The sequence below is a fragment of the Thamnophis sirtalis genome, unplaced genomic scaffold (genome assembly GCF_051295495.1).
Source record: "Thamnophis sirtalis isolate CommonGarterSnake01/CBP01778 unplaced genomic scaffold, rThaSir2_p1.2 scaffold_5, whole genome shotgun sequence".
Lineage (NCBI taxonomy): Eukaryota > Metazoa > Chordata > Lepidosauria > Squamata > Natricidae > Thamnophis > Thamnophis sirtalis.
The window spans coordinates 24,367,146-24,384,005 of NW_028261385.1; the positions used below are offsets into that span (position 1 = coordinate 24,367,146).

General features: G+C 39.6%; 1 protein-coding gene across 1 annotated transcript; it reads left to right on the forward strand.

Moving 5' to 3' along the window:
* The first annotated feature begins 422 nt into the window (after nucleotides 1-422).
* ZBTB35 (zinc finger and BTB domain containing 35) lies at nucleotides 423-15,666 on the forward strand. Its single transcript, XM_087715467.1, has 7 exons — nucleotides 423-539; nucleotides 2,977-3,115; nucleotides 4,053-4,154; nucleotides 7,477-7,621; nucleotides 10,024-10,712; nucleotides 11,859-11,989; nucleotides 13,890-15,666. The coding sequence occupies exons 2-7, from the start codon at nucleotides 2,992-2,994 to the stop codon at nucleotides 14,541-14,543; spliced, it is 1,845 nt and encodes a 614-aa protein (XP_087571593.1). The 5' UTR covers nucleotides 423-539; nucleotides 2,977-2,991; the 3' UTR covers nucleotides 14,544-15,666.
* The last annotated feature ends 1,194 nt before the right edge of the window (nucleotides 15,667-16,860 follow it).

Consider the following 16,860-nt stretch of genomic DNA (forward strand, 5'->3'; position numbering starts at 1 on the left):
TAGTAGTTATCGTTTAACATACTAAGACAGGTGCTGCTATTGAGAGGTCTATTTTACATGCAGAATGTAAACTCATTTTCAGTTTTCTTTCCTGATATTTCATGGTATCCAAACAAACTTATTTCACTGCCTATTTGTGTAAACCGAGATTGAAGAATGCTATGTGTGCATTAGCATTAATATATGTTCATAAATGACTATGTAGGCTGCCCAGTATGACATCCTGGCTTTCTTTACTAAGCAAAAATTGACGTCTGCCTATAACCCGAACCTAAGCAAAACTCAGCCCCTCCCAGAATGCATTGCACAGCTGAGAGGCCAAGTCAGTCTCTCCCAGCATGCACTTGGCCCCACCAGTTTCCCGAGAGCGCCCTGACAGGTAAAGGAGGTCACTGAATTCGCCATTTCCGGTGCGCAATGCAGGACGGGAATGCGAGTAGCGCTATTGGCCGGCGCTTTCCCCGCTTTTCGCCGAGATAGGCGGGCAGGAAGGAAAAGCGGCGGCCGATGCGGCTTGGCGGGGCAAGAGATTTTTCCCGGTGAGTGTTATGCCGAACGGTCCGACTTTGTCGGGGCCGGCGCTCCCTCCGGACGAGGCGGGCGTCGAAAAGGGATCGATTTAATGCGCGATTTGATGACGTAATAACGGCTCTGGAGACGGAGCCACCGCAGGAGTTGCGCTGGTCCATGCGCCGGCTCCTGTAGCCTCTTTCCCTTCGCCCCGGTTCGCTTTAGCCTCTCCCTCGCCGCCCTTTATTCTCTTTAAGAGACCCTTTCATTCCTCGGCGCCCCCCAGCGGTTAGGCCTTCCGTTTAGCCCGCTCTGAGCGCTCATTGGCTCCGTTCTCTTCCGTTCCGGGGTCCGATTGGTAGTTGTGGAGATGATTGACAGGCAGCCCCAATAGGGTCATCCGCAGTGTGGGTCCCCAAAGGTAGCCTTCCCCGCCGGCCCGAGGATTGTGCCAACCCCAGCTGGCATAAGCACGATGGCTGGCGCCGGGAACTGCCGGTTAACGTACGTGCAGTGCTGTAGTTACGGCCAGGTGTGTGTCTGGGGCCAGCCAGCCCCTGGGGTCTCTGTGTGATCCGCACGAGGGGAAGTCAACAGCCAAGTCCTCTTCCTCTGTCATCCCAAAACGAGCAAATCTCCACGCCCGTTAGAGTGGCCACAACAAGGCTTTATTATGGGCACGAAGAGAGGGGTTACCAGAGCTGGAGGCAAGACCCCTAGAATACAGAAAAGAGCGAAAGCCTGAAGGTCTTGCTCATGGCTCCCTTCTGCCACTGTCCAGATGGTTGCAACTGACAGCCTTAGGACTGTACATGGGGCGGGGGGGGGGATATTGTATGCTCCTTCCCTTTAATTGCAATATTTAGGTGCTGCTAAGACATAGCAATGGTGGACCATCTTTTGACATGGAGCCTGGCTACCTGAAGAACTGCCTGCCAGTTGTTTTTGCCCATCCAGCGCAATGCAACAGAATGGATGTGCTCCAGGTCCCATCAAGATGACACAAAAGTCATCTTGTGGGACCCAGAAAGTGCATTTCTTGTGCAGTGCTTCACCTCTGAAAGGAGATTTGCCCCTGAAATCCATGTGGCTTTCATCCTCTTGGTGGTCTATAAGGCCCTGAAGATTTGATTCTCCCTGGCTTTTGGAAAGAGCCCCTCCCTTTTGAGGGGGGTTGTGTGTGCTGAAATGGCTGGTACATTGTTTTCCAGTTGGTCAGGCTTTTATTTGTATTTCTGCTGTTTTTGCCTTGTAAGCCACACAGTTGTCAGAAGATCAGGGGACTTCTAAATTTTGAAATTAAAATTGAAGTACATGCATAAATAAAAAACATGTTGGTATTTGAGGTGGAGAGCCACAAACACATAGGGTGAAGAAGAGTTTGAAGTGGTTTATTTATGCCATGGTGCATTTTTTTAGTGTCATTTTCATCTGTACCGAAAGTGTGCTAATGGTATTCAACTATAGCTTTGAGAGCTGCAAAAAAGGGCCTTGAATATCACATGCAATTTCAGAGCAACCAATTACTCACCCTTCACGTAAAGGCATTGTTAATAGCCTTGGTCTGATCAGTGGATGGGAAATTACCTGAGCACTTTTTAAAGAAAGATAGTGATATAAATGTTGTAAATAAAGACATGCAGTTTCATTCATGGCCACGGAGCAACCATTTTTGCACCATCACTTCAGGAGATGCAGCAATGGGACTAACTTTATTTTTTATTAGTCTTCATCTATACAATTTGCTTTCCAATATTTATTGAGCTTTTTTCTGAGCCATGCTCATAAATGGCCAATTTGGCCCTTCTTTCTTTTCCTTTGCTTTCTTGTTCCTGTTGAAAGCAACATAAGAATATATTAAATAGAGTACATGTATTTAATCAATAGATGGATTTGCTTTAATCTTCTCTAATTAGTTGTAGTTAAAGACAGGAGATGTCAACCCCTTCTGCTGCATTTCAGAATAGCTGAAATGGAGAGGCTGTGAGAAGTGTGTTTCAGATGCCTAAGCTATCACCACCCCAAAGTATTTCCTTCACAATGATTTTATTTCATTAAAGCATTTTCATCTTCTTCTTTTTTTGCTTTTTAAATCCAAAATTTAAGAATAGCTTACGTTTAGTCATTATATTTGAAAGACTGTCTTCTCTAGGCTCAATATTCAAAAAACGTGCTCAGCTGGATTTCAAAATAGCTGATTTTGGATATATATATATCCAAAAATATAAAATATGGATATATATATCCATGTTACAAGACTCATGTTGTTTCCATCTGCTTCTGAGTTGAATTTTTGAACTGGAAGATTTTTTAAAAAAAATATGGCTTCAGAAGATGGAAACTTATTTACCAAGATATTTGGTATAATGCCTTCTATTTTTACTATTATTAAGCAATTGTGTTTCCTATTTGAAATTTTCATCTTGGCAAAAATCCATGTCCACTTTTTCCTGATCTTTTTCCTAGACAAATTTATTAGCCATGGAAGCTGAAGAGACGATGGATTGTATTCAGGAATTTCCAGAACATTATAAAGTAATTTTGGACAGATTAAATGAACAGCGGGAACAGGATCAATTTACAGACATCACTTTGATTGTGGATGGTATGTTATGATGATGCAAACAAAATCAAATTAGACACGCTTCAGTCCAGGTCTACTCCACAGAAACGTTAATCTGAAGTATCTGGTTATAAATTAAAATTGAAATTATTTAAGGAGTAATTCTCTGCCACCTGTAAAGCTGGATGAAGAGCTGTTGGATTTGGTGAAAGGTAGAGGGAGTTGGGGGGGGGGAGAAAAGAGAGAGAGAGATACTTCTAAAATTCTCCTTGGAGGGTAGCAACCCTTTTTCTTACCATGATTTCCTTGCCAGTCTTGTTAGTTTTTCTTCTTCCTCTTAACTGTGCTAAAACCTGCATAGTGTATTTCTTCATACTGCAAGCAGTAGAACAGGGAGCTCTCTCACCACCTGCTCAGATGAAGCCAGCAGGCTTTTAAAATTGGCAGTTCTGTTCCAAATCTTACATCAAACTGCTCTCAAAATTGCTATAAGATTGCTCTGTTACATGAAGTGGGTGGAGCCTGGGTCATTTAACCTAAAGGTTAAAGTTTTAAAATTAATTATTATATACGTATCTAGGAAATATATATAACTGGAGCTTGGGACACCAAAATCAATATACATAGAATTGGAGCTCACATATTTGTAAGAGACAAATTGTGTTACGCTACAGACTATTAGTTCCTTAAAACAAATTACAAATATCTTTAGGAGTGTTAGAACTTAAAATTTCTCAGCAGGTCATCTGAAAGCTTTTATTTGCACTATCTTTCTTTTATAAAGTTGAAACAACAGCAAAACTTGTTAAGTACTTGTAAGTGTAAGGAAGAGAGTCTTGTTGGACAGGTTTTTTTGAGAACTATGACTGGTCAACAATAGACAATTAACATAAATTTGATATTACATATTTTTTCTTACTTCCAGTAATATCCAAAATGGGGTTTCATATAGTATGGTGATGTTGTTTTTCATTTCCAGGTCATCATTTTAAAGCTCATAAAGCTGTTCTCGCTGCTTGCAGTCAGTTTTTCTACAAATTCTTCCAAGACTTCACTCAGGAGCCTCTAGTAGAAATTGAAGGTAATTTACTGGTTCAGTCATGTACAGAAATACTAGGGGATATAATATAAAAGGGCTCATGGAATGCTTTGGAAGCCATCTACTCTGGTAGACATAATATCATAGCAGGATTACAAAAGAAAAAAAAACTGACTGTGATTTAACTCCAGGCAACTTTTCTTTACACTAGTTCTTACTACTGAATTGGGTAGTAAGGTTTAATCAATCTTGGAAGTCAACCAGACTAATAGTGATAAATGCAGTTGTTGCATTGGGTTGTCAACAAACTTGGAGTACGCTAAAGGCCAGAAGATATTGAAAGAGAATAGAAGGACTTGTAATTCAGTCTAGTTTTGATGGTGTTACATTTTCTGATGCCTTATTCTTTTTTTCTTTTTTCTTTTTTTTTGTATCTTCATTGGCTGCATTAAAAAAAAACTTGCTTGGTCGACACTAATTGAACATTGTTTGTTAAACTATTTCTATTGTAATGCTGTTTTATATATTCTGTGAGACCCTCATTGATTATTATAAACTATTTCCAGTGTTTCAAATCTGTTTTCTAGATAAAATCAGTTTGTGGTCCAAAGGAGTATTCTGGCTGATGAACTAGTATTTGCCGGGTTATACTTCTGTCCCAGTCAAGTGAAACATTCCTTCTGCTTGGAGAATGTTTTTAATTTGGAAAAAAAGATCATTCTCTTTTCTCCAAATTTAGTAATTATCCTAGAAGACAATTCTTTAGTAACACATTAATAGTTTGAGTTTTAAATGTTTTGTGTAAGATTTATCAGTTTATTTGTTAAGCTTTTTTATCTAACGCCAAGTTTTAGTTTATATCTATACACTATTTGGCTCTTTTGGCTGCAAAATAAAAATTATCGGGCAATTATTAGTTAACGACCTTTGTTTAACAACTGTTTGAAGTCACAATGGTGCTGAAGGAGTGGTGGTTATGACCGGTCCTCTTAAGTCCCAGCTACTCCAACACCACTGTGTGACTGTGGTTTAGTCTTACCTGTTGGCTTCATACCAGCAAAGTCAATGGACATCCTCACACCTTTCCTGAACCATGATGTGGTTGTTCTGAGCATCCTTGGCTATTCACACCCACCCCTCAACTGGCAGGAGCTATTCCAAGCCTCCCCTTCACCAGGCTTGCAACACATCCTCCTCCCCTTCGACACACACACACACACACACACACACACACACACACACACACACACACACACACATCATTCCTGAGCCTTGCTGCCCTCACATTGTGCCTCCCTGGCCATTTGTGCACCTCTCTCACCCTCCAACAGCCACAAGCCCTATCATGCTTGCACCATGCCTTCCTGGTACACATGCACCTTCTTGAGCTTCTTTGTGCTTGAACCAAGCCTTCCTTTTCCAACCTAGCAGTTGTCACACCAAGCCCTGCCATGTTTGTACCATGTCTCCCTGCTACTACTCCCTACAACTGTTACTTGTGCATCCTCACGCACCCTCTGCTAACCAGCAGCAGCCACTCCAGGCCAAGATTTCGGACAAACTGGGATAGATTCATAAAAGCGGTGAAGATAATCAGAGAACTTGTCCTATGAAGTCAGACTGAATAAGTTTGCCCTATTTGTTCTTGAATATAGAAGCTGAAGGAGGGAGAATACCTTTCAAATAACTGGAAGGAGTGTCCCACAGAAGAAAGCCAATGTTTATTTTTCTTTATCCCAAAATTCTGGACATGGAATAATGGATTTAAATCACAAGGAGACAGATTCCAATTGATTGCTAGGGCAAGGGTTTTTTTTAACAGTAAGAACACTTTCACAATTAAAGAAGTAATAAACTATTTTCAATTAAGGTGTTTAGGGGGCTGCTGGATAGTTGACTGTTGTGATTTTTTTTTTAATCTTCAAATTGTTCTTCATTAAACATGCATTCTAGAGTGAGACTAAATTGCCCTTTTCAGATCTTTGAATGTGTGAAGTTACCTTTATTTATTGTCTTGCAAAGCTTGGATTTCTGTTTTCATTCCACTACGGACCATTAGATCACTAGATATTTTTTTGAAAAACCCGATTTGTAGTTCAGGAGAAAGAGAGAAGGTCCTGGTCCAATAGCAATAGCAATAGCAGTTAGACTTATATACCGCTTCATAGGGCTTTCAGCCCTCTCTAAGCGGTTTACAGAGTCAGCATATTGCCCCCAACAACAATCTGGGTCCTCATTTTACCCACCTCGGAAGGATGGAAGGCTGAGTCAACCCTGAGCCGGTGAGATTTGAACAGCCGAACTGCAGAACTGCAGTCAGCTGAAGTAGCCTGCAGTGCTGCATTTAACCACTGCGCCACCTCGGCTCTCTTCAATGATGAAACAGTAACCAGTTTCTAGTTCATCGATACCTATTAAAAGTTGGAATACTGACAGATGCCATGTAAATACTTGATCCAGCAAAAAATATTCTATATACTTCAGCAAGACTACATAATCACAATTTTATCAAAATTAATTTTAATAAACTTAGGCTGGAATATTAGTTTCTGCCTAATAATTCTTAATAGATTTTAAAATATTGGGTCTACAAATTAATTACATGGTGATGTCATCTTCAAATCAGTTTCAACATCTGATAATTACATAGACATGCAATTTTCTAGGCATCATTTTGGGATGTCTAGAGGCTTTGCCCTTGCCTTCTTCCCTTTGTTGAGAGTGGCTAGTCCAAAGTCACTCATCTGGCTTCCTTGCCCAAGTCGAGATTAGAACTCCCTGTTCCTAGTCCAGGGCCTTAACCATTAAACCAAACCAACTTTTATTTATTTTTATCAACCTAAACAATGTACTGAAGAGTGAAGTTTATGGATCATAATCAATTACAAAAATCCAGTGGAAGTTGATGAGTTGCTTTGAATTTTTATGAGGCTGAGAAAGAGTAACTGGCCCAAGGTCACCCAGTTGGCTTCCGTGCCTTAAAGAAACTCGGATCTTTTTCTCTCTGCTCCCTAGCACTTTAATCATGATAGGACATTGGCTCTCAGACAACTTATATACTGAATATTGGTATAAAAATAGGCCCAAAATACTGAACAGTCAGCTCATCTTTGCTTTAGATATGTATGGAAATAACTGTTCTCATTCTGTTCTCATAGTGCACATCTATAATGATTTTTTTCATATTTGGAGATGTTATAGCTTTTAATTTTGAAATATAGGAAATGACCATTTGTTGTAGAAAAGTGCTAGATATTATGTTTCTGAAAAGCAACCCTTGTGCAACAAATATTATATTTTACAGCCACAAATCTGTGAAAAATGTATGATCGAGTTCTATATTTTGTCTTTTGTCCACAATCAGGTGTAAGTAACATGGCCTTTCGTCATTTAATTGAGTTTACATATACTGCAAAACTAATGGTCCAAGGAGAAGAGGAAGCAAATGATGTCTGGAAAGCAGCTGAGTATCTTCAGATGTTAGAAGCCATTAAAGCACTTGAAATCAGGTGAGTGTGGTCAAATTACATTTTCATTCCCTTTTGACATGTCTCTGAAATATGACAGTGCTGCTGGGAGATTTTATATATACACCTTGCAGTGTTTGCAGCTGAAAAGGCAATTTGATAGAGAAACACACTCAATTCTTACTCCCAGGAGAAACTGTGAGGTTTATTCATTTTCCTGCATATTATTTTTAAGCACATGTTCCCAATCTAAAATATGTGCATCCTGGAAAAACCATAACATATAGTTGGGCCAAGCATGATTCTTGATTTGCTTGAAGGCATTTAGGCTGCACAGTAAAGTAGACTTTATGATGCTGAACATATGTAAGTTGAAACAAACAATAGATGATAAAATCTACTGTCCTAATGCAATAAGCTGAGATGAGGAACTAGGGGTTATCATTGTGATATTGCTGGCCTTCATCTCCCATAGTCTCTGATAGTTAGCCACGGTGTCTTGGACTGAGGACAACTGAAGCCTAACAATATCTGGATGGCAAGAGGATTCCACGTCTGTTAGTGAATTACCCTCTGTGTACAGTTTTAATGTTTGTAGAATAAAATGTTGTTGAAAGCCAAGCACTACTATTTAATGTTTTGCAGAATGCAGAAGAGTTATGGTCTCCCTTCAAAGAGCTTGCAGTCTAAATGAACTGGGCAGAACGTATTTGATCATAGAGGACCAGGCTTTATAAAGAAATAGCTGGGGTATGTTATTCTGGGAATCGAATCTGAATTCGAGCTTGTACCCCTGGCAACCCAGTTGGATGGGAGGAAAGCATAATCAGAACAAAATAAGTTAAGAAGAGAGCTAGGGATTTAAGGAGCTTACAGAAAAAAGTGTAGTCGGTGGATAATGTTGAAAAAAGGGAGACCATTTTCTGTATGGAGAAGTCGCCATGGAAAATAAGCATAAAATCATGACTGAGACAAAGACAGATGCACTTAGGTACAATAGAAAGAATGAGAGATTAGAAATAACAGTTGATAGGAATCAGCAGATAGATAGACTAGCTGATTCTGGAAGAATTTGCCAGGCTGATACGGTTGTAAAAGTGATAAAAATAAAAGATTGAAATATAGAGATTGTGTTAACATTATGCTGGTGAACACCACCAGTGTTTAATATAGTATTTCTACCAGTGCCAGCTAAGGCTATGTGGCATTGTAAGTGGGTACCAACTATTGGGAGGAGTCCTGCCTTGCCCTATATCCTCTTCCCTGATAAGACTTAACCAGGGAATATAACCACATAAAATTTTATCAATTTATGAAGAGAGAACAAGGAGTGTCAGCTTACTAGCATGGGAATTGTGGGAGAGAATTGAGCAAGGACTGGGTGGAGAAATTCCCAAGTACTTGGGTCATCACAAACCATGGCTAGTGGAAGAGTAACTTGTATTACTCAGCTGTCTAGGAATGTCTAAACCAATGCTTCTTAACCATGGCCACTTAAATTGCATGGACCTCAACTCCCAGAATTCTGCAGTCAGCAAGCTGGCTTGGGTTTTTTGTAAGTCTACATGTTAAGTTCTCCAGGTTGGGAAGCACTATTATAGACAACCACAAAGTTTCTGTAACTGCCCACTCAGGGCTGGTAGATACTAATGGGACATCCGGGAATATTACTACACGTTAACTGGGAAAGAAGTACAAGCCTTATCTCCAAAACACCAGACTTTGGAAAATAAGTAGAGAAAGCTTATGCTTAAACAACATGGAATGCTCAACCATTAGTGCTGGAATTCTAGAAAAGTGGAAAATGGGAGACACAGCCAATAGAAGAAGAAAGAACCTTCTTAACTAATAAAATGCAGGATATTTTAAATCTGATATAGCAATATTATTACACAGTCTTCTTGTTAAAGGTATTAAAGTGCTATTCAACATGAGTATTTGTGATTCTGATTGGCTACCGCATCACAAATGTGCAAATGAAGGAACATTCTGATCAGAAACTTTACCCCAAAATTCTGGGAGTCTGTTCCTAACATGGTACCAATGTTCAGAAAAGCTTTGAAATCTCTTTCCCTTACAAACTAGCATTTGACAAATCAATCATCATAGGACTGAAACCTAAATAAACTTACATAGCATTGTTATGTTGGTAGAAGTTGCATATATTGCAATGGACAATATTGTGGACATCCTTTTCCCTTATGATTTAATCTTGTTTAAGTATCAGGAATTGCTTAGGAGCAATTTTCATTTCCCCAATCCTTCCCTTTAAGGAGAATACATGCCTGCTATCAAGTCTAGGTATAGCAAAGCATTGCTTCTTTAGCAGTGTTGCAGCACTTAACTTTAATCCTGTTTCTTGTTCAGCCCTATATCAATAGCCAACTTACTTTGGCTCTTTTTCGTTTTTCATGCCTTACTATGTCCTTCATGATCTTCTCTAGGAACAAGGAAAACACATCATCGCTTGAATCAAATCAAGTTCAAGATAAAAATAAAGCCAAAAAGAGGAAGATAGCAGAGACCTCTAATGTTATTACTGAAACACTGCCTTGTGCAGAATCTGAACCAGTTGAAATTGAGGTGGAGATTACCGAAGGAGCTCTGGATGTGGAGGAAAATAACATTGAGTCTCTTGAGGAAGTGGCTTCTGGTGAACAGCCAATAAAGTACATACAGACTACAGGTACTTCAGATGACTCTGCTTTGGCTCTTCTGGCAGATATCACCAGCAAGTTCCGCCATGGAGAAAGGAAAAATGAAATTCAGGAGGAATGTAACAACTTATCTGATCCAATGGGCAAACATGTGGAAGGCATTGAGATCATGGAACTTCAGCTGTCGCATGTCAACAATCTTTTCCATTGTGAAAAGTGCAATCGCACATTTAAATTCCTTTACCACTTTAAGGAGCATATGAAAACACATTCCACCGAAAGCTACAAGTGTGACCTATGCAACAAAAGATACTTGCGTGAGAGTGCGTTGAAGCAGCACCTTACTTGTTACCACCTTGATGAAGGTGGAGCAAACAAAAAACAAAGACCTGGCAAAAAAATACACGTTTGCCAATACTGTGATAAGCAGTTTGATCACTTTGGACATTTTAAAGAACATCTTCGGAAACACACAGGTACCTGCAATTTTAGTTGTATACTGGCTACATCTCTTTCCATAATTCTGCCCAGAGATGCTAAACTCTTACTTCAATACGATATACCTTAAGGCTGTGCAGTGCTTTAGATTCAATGGCAAAAAAGTGCTTCAGAAGTGTGAGGATGTGAATGTAGATAACTTTGAACCAAGCACATCTTTTCCTACCATTGTGCACCCATTGTAGCCACTTCTTCCAGGCATAAGGCAAGAATAAGCTACAGACAGTGAGATTTCAATTCCAAGGTTTGCAAGAGAAACAGGAAAACATTTGCTTTTGGTCTTGGTTATCTATCGTTTATTTTCCTATATGAAGTGGCAGAGTGGTGATGTTTACTGATGTAGACAAGCCAGGACATTTGTTACTCCTGGAGTGATTAACAAATTGGGTAAGCATAATCTATGTTTTTCTGTGAGTTGGTACATACTGACTGGAAACAAAACTCCATGGAGCATTGAATTATGATATAAGTTCCAGAAAGAGTCCCATGGTTGAAGACTTGAACAAATCGGATGGAAATTGCTGGGTTCTTTTTTTTTTTCTTGAGCTTGAAGAAATCTGAATAATTAGATTGAATGTAATAACTAGATAAGCAAAATAGTCTTTTATCCTAAGAGAGCTGCTTGTTTTGGCTTTACTTAAAGGAGTAGTGTAAAATGAAGTAAGGTTTTCTGGTACATCTTTGAAGAACTACCGTTTCAGCCGTATTAACAATGAAAGTAAATTTCACATTAATTTGATATGTGTTCTCATATGGTTTCATTAATGTACAAATTTATGAAGTGTATTGAATGGAAATGTAGTTCTTCATTTGATATTTTGTATTATACTTGTAACTCTCCTTGATTTGAACTCCCAACAACTTTAATCAGTGTGGTCACAACTGAGGCATTATCTTAACAGCAATGTTTTATCTTTTTATATCTTATGTCAGTGATTTGCCCATTATAGCTTAATATTACCTTAGGAAATTTTTCAATTTCTGGAATGAATTTATAGTTGTAAATAGTGTCTTAATTTTCAATGCAGCAATCTACAGTGCTAATCTTACAGATGGAATGCAATAGATGACTGATCCTGTATGGTGGTCTTTAAATGAATTTTTGTTTCTATTTACCTTGATAGGTGAAAAACCATTTGAATGTCCAAATTGCCACGAACGTTTTGCTCGAAACAGCACCCTCAAATGTCACTTGACAGCATGCCAGTCTGGTGCAGGTGCTAAAAAGGGACGGAAGAAGCTTTATGAATGCCAGGTTCGTAATAAAGAAAATAATTGGGTTTGAATTTCTTAATGGCATAGTAGCAAAATTAAGGAGGAACAACATGATCCTCTCCTTAACTTAATATCTTATTTTAAAACTATTTTTGTACCAGGAAAACATAAAGAATAGATAGGTGAGAGTCCCAAAGATGCTTTTTCCGAAAGGCAACCTGGATTTTCTTTGGGGTTTTTTTGTCTTTGAAAATGTTTTGTTTCTCATCCCAGAAGTTTCTTCAGTTCTAACTGAAGATAGATGAGGGATAACTATTCTTTTCATACCTGCCTAAGCATCTATTAGGAAACTGATCAAAGCTGAGAAACTACCTGAATGGCTATTGGGTATCTCCTTGATGCTGCTCTTCTTCCAAGATATTGATTTCTTCCAAGAGATGGAAGATTTTTTTTAAAAAAAATACTACTTTGCCCTCAACTCTAGAGCAATACAACCTTTTGGCCTTCAGGAATGTGCTGACCGTTGGGTGGCCTGAGCTGTGCTTTAAAACTAGAAAAGACAGCGCCTCTTTTTTTTTCATGGGGAGTTGGAGATTTTGAAAGAATAAAATGGATATTTAAATATTTTGCAAGGCTTAAAACTCCCTGACCCTGTATATAAGGAAGAAAACTGCCTAGTTTTTGTTTCATCCACTCTTTTATAGCAAACCTACAGATTTTTTTCTTCAACTTCCTTGCTGTTACTCTGTATTCAGCGAACCAGGAGTGTCAAACGCAAGGCCTGCGGGCCGGGGTGCTTAGATCTGGCCCGTGGGGCCACCCTGGAAACAGCGAAGGACCAGCCTGCAGTGCCCCTACATGGCCTTCTTGAGCTCCGTTTTTGGCTATGACAGTCTCTTGCAGCCTTCTGCCAGCAAAAATGGAGCCCGGGCAGTGCCCCCCCCCCCAACCTCTGTTTTTGCTGGCAGAGAGCTTTAGGAGGTTGTCTCAGCCAAAAACAGAGCCCATTTGCTGGCAGAGGGCTGCAGGAGGCCATTGCAGCCAAAAACACAGCCTCGACAAGTGACATCGAGCTGGCCACACCCACCCCAACCATGCTCACTCCCGGTCCCCTGAGATCAAACACAACCCTGATGTAGTTTGATACCCCTACAGTAAACAGAAGATTTATTATGTCTCCTTCAGACATGTTTGATTTTTGGTGATGTCATGTCCTCCCCCACCCCACCCCCAGCATATCTTTTGGTTTGCTTTTTTGTTACATTGCTTATATTTTATTACATCTAATTCAGTGGATTCCTGGCAGCTCACATTATACTATGGGAGTAGTTTGCCATTGCCTTCTTCTGGGATGATTTTCCAGTCTAAATCACATTTACTGGAAAACTCCCATCTAGCAGGACCCACTGCTGCTTAGCTTCTTAGACTGGTTGAGGCTGCCACTTGCTGGGAACAAAAATTCATTGCCTGTGGTCATATCAGGATAACAATATTCTCTGGACAATGAACCACGAGACAGGATCTCTTTGTGTATATTTAAACCATGATTCTGTTTTTTTAATGGGAGGATCCACAGAGCCAAGAGACATAATGACTTAGCACATTAAATAAAAAGTATTGCCTTGTTTGAGGGAGGGAGGAAGGGAAGGAAGGAAGGAAGGGAAGGAAGGAAGGAAGGAAGGAAGGACGGACAAATGGATGCCAGATTAGCCTATTTGCAGGGTCGTTCCACTCTATTTAATCTCCTCTAGACCTTGCAGTTCAGGGGTTCAGCAAAAAATCCTTAAAACCTGAAATGGATTGACATGTGTCAGGAGGTGGTCCAGTTCTAAATCAACTTGTTTTATTCTTGGATCAACTGAATTTTAATATCCAAAATCATCAGCTGTATATTAAATGTTTAAATAGCTTTCCTAAAATCACTGCCTTTGGTCTTTCAGGTCTGCAACAGTGTGTTTAACAGCTGGGATCAGTTCAAGGACCATTTGGTAATACACACAGGTGACAAACCCAACCACTGTACCTTATGCGATGTTTGGTTCATGCAAGGCAGTGAACTCCGGAGGCATCTGCAAGATATGCACAACATTTCAGAGCGACTAGTATCTGAGGATATTCTTCCAGTGGACAGTGATCCAGTGGCGTCCATGACAATTATAGAGCAGGTGGAACAAGTTCACGTCTTGCCTGTAATTCAAGTCCAGGTGGATCCAGCCCAAGTGACTGTGGAACAGGTACATCCAGATTTGATACAGAATAATCAAGAAAAACATGAACAAATAGCAGAGCTACAAGAGCAGGTTGAAATTAGCTACTTAGAGGTTGAACACATTCAGACTGAACAAGGTACTGAAGTACACATGGAAGAGCTGGATGTGGAACATGTGAACCAGTTACAAATGGAAGAAGTTCAGGCTCAGCTTATGGAGGAACATGATCTAGAACAGGGAGACTCAGTGCCCATGGATCAAGAATTGACAGCAAGCACAACTGTTCAGGTGGACGAGGTGGAAGCACATGGAATAGATCATGAAGAATCTGATTTAAAAACTCAGCCAATAATGGCAACGCAAGAGGAAAAGGTGGAGAGCTAAACAATTTTGACTGCATTATATGTGATTTTGGGAGGAAAAGTTAATACCAAATTATTTTTGTTAAATTACTTGTTTGACTTTTGCCCTACCCATGGGACAGCTCTCTTACATCGGTGCCCTTAGGGAAGTGGACAGGTGGACCAAAGTTAGAATATTTGATTGAACTCCCCTTCTTTATTTCTAGGAAGGAAAAAACCCTTTTGTGTGTGTGTGTGTTTTCTTAAAATACCACGGAGCAAAGGCTATTCTGGAGATGAACAGCTTTGTGTGAAGTTTAATTGTAGAGTTTTGCTAGATTATACTGTTTTGTCATTGTGAGAAATTTCTGAAGCAAGTTCTATTTTCCTTTCAGAATATGAGTTTAGTGTTAAAATGGCAATGTTAGTATGGATTATCTATAAATTTGGGTAATCTGCTTTAAGAAAAAAGATATTTTTCCTTCTTTCCCATTTAATATTTTGCAGTAGTTGCATTATTTGCTGATGTTCCTAACTTTAAGCACTATTTTCAAGGTCTAGAAGATTATTGGGATGGAGGTAGAGTGTGCTTAGGTTTTGTGAATACAACAAAAAAAAAACCTTTGTGCCTTCACACAATAAAGTAATTAAACTTCCACAAAGCTTTTACAATTCTTACAAAGCTAATAGAAAAGGCAGTGTACATAGTACTGTATAGTGCTTTGTAATCTTGCTTTCAATTGTTCGCTATCAGGGTTTTTTTCTGCATTAAAATAAACTTGGATGGGAGAAAATGGATTGAACACTGGCAATTGAAAGGGCCAATTATATTGGAAAAATGCAGCTGCATCTGTAACAAGATAGGAGTTGGCTAATAGGTTGCACTGGCATCTTATCACCAGATTTTTATTTTTTAGGAAAAAAAGGTACATTTTATATTTAAAGGAAAAACATTAAAAATACGAAGTAAATGTGTCTACGCAATGCATCAGGCTACTGTTTTATTATTTAAACTTTATGACCCATGATTGAAAGATCTTGTGCTTAAAAGGTTTGAAAAAAAATCCAAAGCCATAAGTATGAGTGTTTTAACTGTGGATTTACAGACGTAGGAGTGTAAATATTTTAATCAGTATTATTGGACAATAAAACAGTACCTATCATAAGCTTTCAGTCAATGCAGTACTATTTTCTTTGGGGATGGATATAGTTTTGAGGGGGGAGGGGTGAATTTTTCATCACTGTAAATTCCACAGGTACTTTTTTTTTTGAAGCTGACCAGCCTTCAGTTAGATACATTTCACTCAGACCAGCCCTGAGAATTGTAGAAAGTAGAATCAATACATTTTGAGGTTACCTGGGTTCTTCTCTCGAAGAAACTGCGGTCCTGGTTCTTCAACAACCATATGGACATTACGTCTGTCTTCAATTTATTAGTGCCAACCAAAGACTTTTTGTTATCTGAAGTGATGCCTTCCATCTTTGTCTAAGGCTTGTATGTTAAAAATTGATGAGAGACCCAAAGTTACCAGGCAAATCAAGACTTAGTCCTTAGATTTGATGGCACTTTGAAATTCAACATTTGGAAGACACTCCCTGCTTTGTAAAAATATATAGCACCAGTACAGTGGCCTCTGGGAGCAGGATGGCTCACCTGGTTAGAACGCTGGATTGGCAATCAGCAGCTTCACTTTCGAGATCCATTGCTGCTGTGGGGCAGAGTGAGTTCCCATCACACACACTAGCTCCCGCTGACCCAGCGGTTCAAAAGCAGGTGACTGCAAGTAGATGAGTACCACTTTGGTGAGCAACTTCACAGGGAAATGGAACTCAATGCAGAGCTCAATTGAACTGCATCTACATGGGGGGGGGGTAATGCAGTGGGGTAACCCAGGGCCCTGTTATAGGCCTAGTACTCTTCAACATATTCATCAATGAATTGGAGGAGGCGATAGATGGGGAACTCATCAAATTTGCAGATGACACCAAGCTAGCAGGAATACCAACACTCCAGAAGATAGCCTTAAGATACAGAAGAATCTTGACAGGCTTGAATATTTGGCACTATCTATCTATATTGGGCTGCCACAAAGAAGAGGGAGTGAAACTTCTCCAAAGCCCCTGAGGGTAGGACAAGAAGCAATGGGTGGAAACCAATAAAGGAGAGAAGCAACTTAGAACTAAGGAGAAATTTCCTGAACAATTAACCAATGGAACAACTTGCCTCCAGAAGTTGTAAATGCTCCAACACTATGTTTTTAATAAGAGATCGGATAACAATTTGTCTGAAATGGTATAGGGTTTCCTGCCTAAGCAGGGGGTTGGACTAGAAGACCTCCAAGGTCCCTTCCAACTGTTAT

What these genes read in the sequence shown, in the direction of transcription:
- ZBTB35 (XM_087715467.1), top strand. Translation starts at nt 2,992, where the DNA reads ATGGAAGCTGAAGAGACGATGGATTGTATTCAGGAATTTCCAGAACAT. An exon ending in CATCACTTTGATTGTGGATG is followed by an intron (nt 3,116 to 4,052) that starts GTATGTTATGAT and finishes TTTCATTTCCAG; the next exon opens with GTCATCATTTTAAAGCTCAT. An exon ending in GCCTCTAGTAGAAATTGAAG is followed by an intron (nt 4,155 to 7,476) that starts GTAATTTACTGG and finishes GTCCACAATCAG; the next exon opens with GTGTAAGTAACATGGCCTTT.